General features: G+C 42.8%; 1 protein-coding gene across 1 annotated transcript in view; it reads left to right on the top strand.

Annotated features, from left to right (window-relative positions):
* Positions 1 to 415: 415 nt before the first annotated feature.
* LOC116489632 (transmembrane protein 263-like) overlaps positions 416 to 6000 on the top strand; it is a 190467-nt gene continuing 184882 nt past the window's right edge. Inside the window, exon 1 of the mRNA XM_032188116.1 lies at positions 416 to 573. Coding sequence (XP_032044007.1) covers positions 568 to 573 — 6 coding nt within the window. The 5' untranslated portion in view covers positions 416 to 567. The remainder of the gene's footprint in view (positions 574 to 6000) is intronic.

The following is a 6000-nucleotide window of genomic DNA, read 5'->3' as shown; positions in this document are numbered from 1 at the left end:
ATTAACTCAATATTCACCACTGGAATAATGCTGAATTAGAGAAAGTGAAACTCATCATAATTTGCTTAATGTTATTTTATCCTCCGCTTCCAGGAATCATTACTTTAAATGATTGCTCTTTTTTGTTGTTTGACTGTCATTTGTTGCATCAAGCCATTTGCTAGCAGTAGCACCCTTCTATCCACACGTATGATTGTTCCTGATGATTGCCTTAAAGCGGTACACAAGAAAGAAAACTCGACGTGCCAGTGCTGCTCTTTTATTGTCACCACCAACCACCACGGCTTCACTGTCACAACGCAAACGATGCTCAACGTCAATGGCGGGGTGCCTGAGGGGAGGCATCCCGACCCCCCCCCCTCCCCAAAAAATGGCGGCCCCTGACCCCCGCGCTTCCTCTTCCGGCCGGGGTTGCCATGGCGCTGCCCCCCCTCGGCCCTCCCTCGGTGTGTGTTTACATCGGGCGGGAGGAGCCGGAGCAGCAGCGCCGGGGGAGACGGGGAAGGAGCCGGCGACGACGGCCGCCCGCCCTCCATCCCTAGCGGGCGGTGCGCGGGGAGACGCGGCATGAAGGTGAGGCGAGGGGCGGGGGGCCCGCAAGCGGGGCTCGGTGTCCGCCGACCCCCGCCAGGCCGGCGTGGTCCGAGGTGCTCCTCGTTCGCTGTCCTGACCGAGTACCACTTCCAGAAGCTTCTGACTTCGCGGGGGATGCGGTGCCGCTTCTTCCAAGCATCCCCCGATAAGGGTTCCGTTAAAAAAAAAAATAAAATTAGAGTGAATTATTTACTGCTGGGATGAGAGCCGGTTTGGAAGTGAGGTGGCCCGCTGCTGCTCCCCTCCGCTTTCGGGGTTTGTGTATCTGCAGGGAAATCGTCCCGCTTTCCCCCGGTTTCTGAGCTCACGCAAATACAATCTTCCAGGCAGTTTGACACCCGCAGCAGCTGTGGGGCTCTGTGCCCTCCGTGTGCCTCCAGAAATAACGCAGCCTCACGCCTCCACCTGCGTTTCTGCTCTCTCAGGCCCTGGGAGCGTGGAAGGGACCAGCAGCCCTCTGGTTACTCTGCTGCAGAAAGCCCCTAGGTTAGGATGGGCTGAGCAGGGTGGGAGTCAGTCGTTTTGAACTTTGGTGCCGTGGTGGAGGTGGATGCTGAGACTGGGTTGTTAAAGTTGTAATGTGTTAGCTCTCAATTGAAAGGTTTGCATCCTTAGGAGCCAAACATGGGATTACATTGCAAAAACGATTTAAGAGTATTGCTGTGGTATTCTCTTCTTCTTTCTATCATATTGCATCTGTGTTGTTTGCAAGTGTATGACTTTATGTTCCCTTTCATTAATCAGTCTAAAATGCGAGGCATACTGGGTGCTCTTTGTCTTCTGAATTTGTCTAACCGAAAATTTTATCAATCAACAACGTTACAAGTTCTTTGAGGCAGAAACCGTACATACCTGTGGCCTGCACTTGTCACAATAGAGAATTTTGGCTCAGGCCTTTCTGCAAGCCTGGGTAAAGTAAGTGGGAATTAGAAGTTCCTCACTTCATGAAGACTTTGGCTTCTGGGCAACGCAAGTATTGGCAACTTCGGTTAAGTATCTGTATGCTGTCTGTGCAGTTAACAGGTGAAAGAAAAGGGACATTTTCCAAGCATATGAAAGAAATATATGTGTAAAGTAAGTTTCTTACTACGCAATGTTGTGTGTGTTTTTTTTTTTTGTTTGGCTTTGTTTCAAAGCTTGGTAGTAAAGGATTCTGTATTTTTTTCTTCTCTGAATGCTTGTTAGTTCACATAGTGTGTGATAACAAAAATATGTATGGTATTGGAACAAAATATAACAAGCCTTGGGTGAGTTGTTGACTTATCTTGCAAAACAAAAACCTCAGAGTGCTGGCTAAATAGTACATCCAGCTTGAGGCCAAAAAAAAAGAAGAGATTTCTTTCAGCTTCTGTTTTATGGCATGCAGAGTAAACCACTGATTATTCTTGCTAAGCCCATTACTTCTGCTGAATTCCTCTTTTGCCCCACCAGAGTGGGAAAGCTCATGACATTTTTAGATGGGCTTGCTCAAAATATGGCAGTATATGAGTAGAGTTGTGCTCTGGTTGTGAGGAATGTGTGTGTATTTAGGGGGAAGAGTCTTTTTTCTTGTTTTTAACCATTTATCATCTATTTGTACCATGGTCAGCTTTTCCGCATAAAAACTCCACGGTTTTCTAACGTATTTTAGCATGCATTTCTTTCCATATATACCCCCTCATGCTGTAGTAGTTGCCTCAGTTTCCTCAACGTAAGATCATTTCAGATTCATGATTTAAAGTCTGAAGCTGAGGGGGCGTGGGGGGAAAATAATTATGTTATTAATTAACACGTGGAATGCATCAATGTTTTGTTTTTTTTTTTTTCCTTTTAAAAGGGGGAGAAAAGGAGGATGGGGGGGGTGGCGGGTGACGGGGGCAGCGTGAGGTGTGGGAGTTGGATCTGAATCCCTTTTATGGACCTGCTCAAAAATAGCTTAGTGGGACTTTAAAACAAATCAATGCAAAGTTTAAATTGTTGATCAATGCAGGGAAAGTAAACATCAGAACCAAGCTTTTTGAAAAGTCATCTTGCTTATTTCTTCCCTAATTGCTGTTATGCCTTGGGAAATATATTTGAATTTGTGTGTTATTTTGTATCAGCATTTCTTCTGAGTCTTTCTCATTGTTGCTGGTTAGCAAGTTGCTGAGAATGCAGGGCTGTCAAACTAAAGCTAATGCTAGTTTGTGTAACTGTTTTTCTAGTTAGGGGAAGGAAGAAGCAGATGAAGAGAAGTGGTAACATCAGGGGAGTTATGCTGTGCAAATAATCCTTTCAGGATCTGTTACTAATGTCTGATTGTTGCTGAGGAAACTGAAGCGTGATGTACTTTATTTTTAAGTCAAACAAATAAAATAAGTATCCTGTTAAAAAAAGGTACAGTGAAATAGAGCAGCATGCCAAAGTCATAGTTTAAAGCTTGAGGTGCTTCTGAAACTGGATTGGATTTGAGATCATATTTGAGATTATCTCCATGTTTACTTTGCTTCTGTTCCCTTCTCTTTCAGGCAGTGGCAGGTCTTTCATGTGGCATCTGTGGACCCTTTCAGGCTATACAAAATATAAAATGGGTTGAAGCCCCTGTTCCCTGTGCTGCAGGGCAGGAGTGAGAGGCAATCAGCTTGAAGGTGGACAATTCCTGTATGTTGGAATATATGAGATACGTGAGGAACATGCCAAGGGCTTTTACTGTCCTTCAAGGGCAGATGATCTTGATGGCAAGAAAATGCATCTCAGGCCTCATTAGAAACCTGGGTAGCGAGCCTGTCAGGTGAGGAGGGCTGTTCCATTCCTAGGGATGTGGATAACTGGGGGAAGAGGGCCTAGTTCCCATCCGTTAGACTGTCAACCACCTTTCCACAACATGTTTCTGGTATTGTTCTGTGGAGCTCAGCTCTGAATGTCTCTGGTCTTAGATGGAAATGCTTGCCTCCTGACTAACAGAACCTCTTTACACCTTATCTTGAACTAGTGAATGAATTAGGGCATTAGAATAGTTCCTGACAGCTGTCTGGTGCAGCAACTGCTGCAGTGATTGCTTCTAACACTGTTCCTGTCACTGCTCTAACTCTTTAAATGCATTCAGAGGAATAAAAGGCATTGAGGGTGTCAGGTGGTATTGAAGTTCTTATTTGGGAAAGCAAGCTCAAAGAGGTGACTTCATTTAAGTAGATGCTCCCCTCTTTTTTCGAATTTAAAAAGTTCTGCAAAGTAGGATGAAAGCTGGTGGTGCTTTGGCTTGTGAGTTACGTATTTTGGGATAAGAGGGTGTCATAGTTAGACATTTTCCTTTGAGAAACTCTTGCAGATATATTTAAGAGAATGAATGTGAAGTTACTGCCTATGGTTGTCCTGTTTTTCTGACTGCTTTTGATGCCTGAAGTAGGCAGATCTGATAAAGGGCAGGTATTTTGAAGATTAAGGCCAATCAAAAGTTATGGGAAGTCTAAGAAAATGTTTATCTTGCTTGTAATTACAGACAGATCCGTTTCTGAAGGGTGTCGTGGTCTGTCTTGTCAAAATCTGATGTGTGTGTAACATTTCTTATATGTCTCTGATTCTGGCTCATGACAATTGAAATGAAAACTACTTGGGAAAGGAACAGCTTATAAAAGGGAGAACAGACAAAAGGTATTGCTTTTTATGGAGTATATAGTTGTCTTTTTTTTTCCTGGCATGTACTCTTAAATTTTTTACAGAAAGCAGGAGGAAAGTGAACGTAAGTGATAGGAAGAGTAAAGGGGACCATGGACTGTACAAATACTATAAATAATTCTGACTTTAATATTTGCCTACAATTGGTCATGTCTGGTAAGTAACCTTACAAATTTTCTGGCTGTTTTCCTTTCCCAGTGTTTTAGCTGAATTTCAGAGAGATGGGAAGAGGTTACATGCTGTCAGAGTTCTGGGCAAGCTGCGTGCTTGTGTAGGTGAAGGCAGAGGTAGAGCTCTTAAACAGTTTCTTCAAAAGATGTGTTGTTGCTGGTTGAACTTACTGGAAGTCACTGAACGCTTGTGTTTTTTGTAGCAAACTTGATGATCTTAACGCTTGTGCAGAGCTGCCTAAGTTCTAGTACAACTCCTGTGCTTCCTTTCCTTGTAAAGATCGGTTTAGAGGGAGAGCCTGTGCGCTTTGCAGGTCTTCAAAAATTACAGGCACCCATTCCTGCTACCAGAATCATTTTTTCCTTTTAAGTCAACAGGTGCAATGTTGTTTGCAGTCATAATGATCAACTGTTGTCTCTATCTGACAGCTGTTTTGTTGCTGGGTGAAGTAACTCTGGCTGGAATTTTGTGTGCAGCAAGTTGTGATTTTAATTACGCTTCTTGCTGTTAGTTTGGAAGAAAATGAGATTTCTATGACGCCTAAAATGAAAGGGACATTATTGCTGGCAGTGCTTCTGGCTGTCAAGTTGAAAGCATGCAGGTTAGGTGTAAAATTGGAGAGCTTGGTAGTACCAGGAGATGTAGTGTTTGTTCTGTAGGGTAAGTAAATAATTTAATTGAAATGCTACTCCTTTAAAGCACTACAACAACAAATGCAGAGTACAGCAAGCAACGCTGTGAGCTAAAAGAGCTTACGAATGAGTTCTGATCTCAGACCCAAGGAACGAGATCCTTTACTATGTAACCGTCAACAGAAGCGTTGGGGCAGAGATGTGTGATAAGCATATTACAATCTCCTGTCTTGTTTGCTCAATGCTAATTCCACAATGTTTGGTGATTTGCAGAAAACACATTTTGAAATTCCTATTGAAAGAAAATTGCAGACAGAAGTAAGTTCTGGACTGAATAAAATAACTTACACAAACCTCAATTGCCAGCTTTTAAAGTGACTTTTGGTGCTTTTGGAACAACTCTTCAACTTCAAGGGGATTTGCAGCATTATTACTTTTTTGTCTACTTTTTAAAAAAACCGTAAATTTTGAACAAGGCAACTTCTGTTTCAAACTGTTCCAGTGAAGCCTCTTGTGACTTTATTGGGAGCGTTCAGATTTGTCAAGCTGGGTACATGCTTATGTACTTTGCATCTGAATTTTGTCACAGAAATTACCATGTTGTAGCTGTGAAAACCCTTGGAAAAATTAGTTGAATTTTTGTTCATTACAGCTAAACCAGTGGTTGTGCACTGATAAGGAAATACATGCAAGTAATGTAATTCAAGTCGGCCATAGGAAACAGCTGTTACAGAATACTGCTTAATGGGTCCCTCCATGAGCTTTTTTTGAATACTGCATGTGAAGTTGTGACTATACTGAGAACAGGAAAAATGCTTTTCTTTTTGTCTGTAGTGTGGTTACGAAAATATTAATGACCTCTTTGATATAGGCCTGTGTTAGTAAGCGGAGGAGTTCTCATTTGTATTTCAGACAAATTCCTCGTGCTGTCTGCAGCTTTCTAGAGTGATGCTTGCATGTCTCACTAGGA

The sequence above is a fragment of the Aythya fuligula genome, chromosome 5 (genome assembly GCF_009819795.1).
Source record: "Aythya fuligula isolate bAytFul2 chromosome 5, bAytFul2.pri, whole genome shotgun sequence".
Taxonomy (NCBI): domain Eukaryota; kingdom Metazoa; phylum Chordata; class Aves; order Anseriformes; family Anatidae; genus Aythya; species Aythya fuligula.
This window is presented reverse-complemented; position numbering and strand designations above follow the sequence as displayed.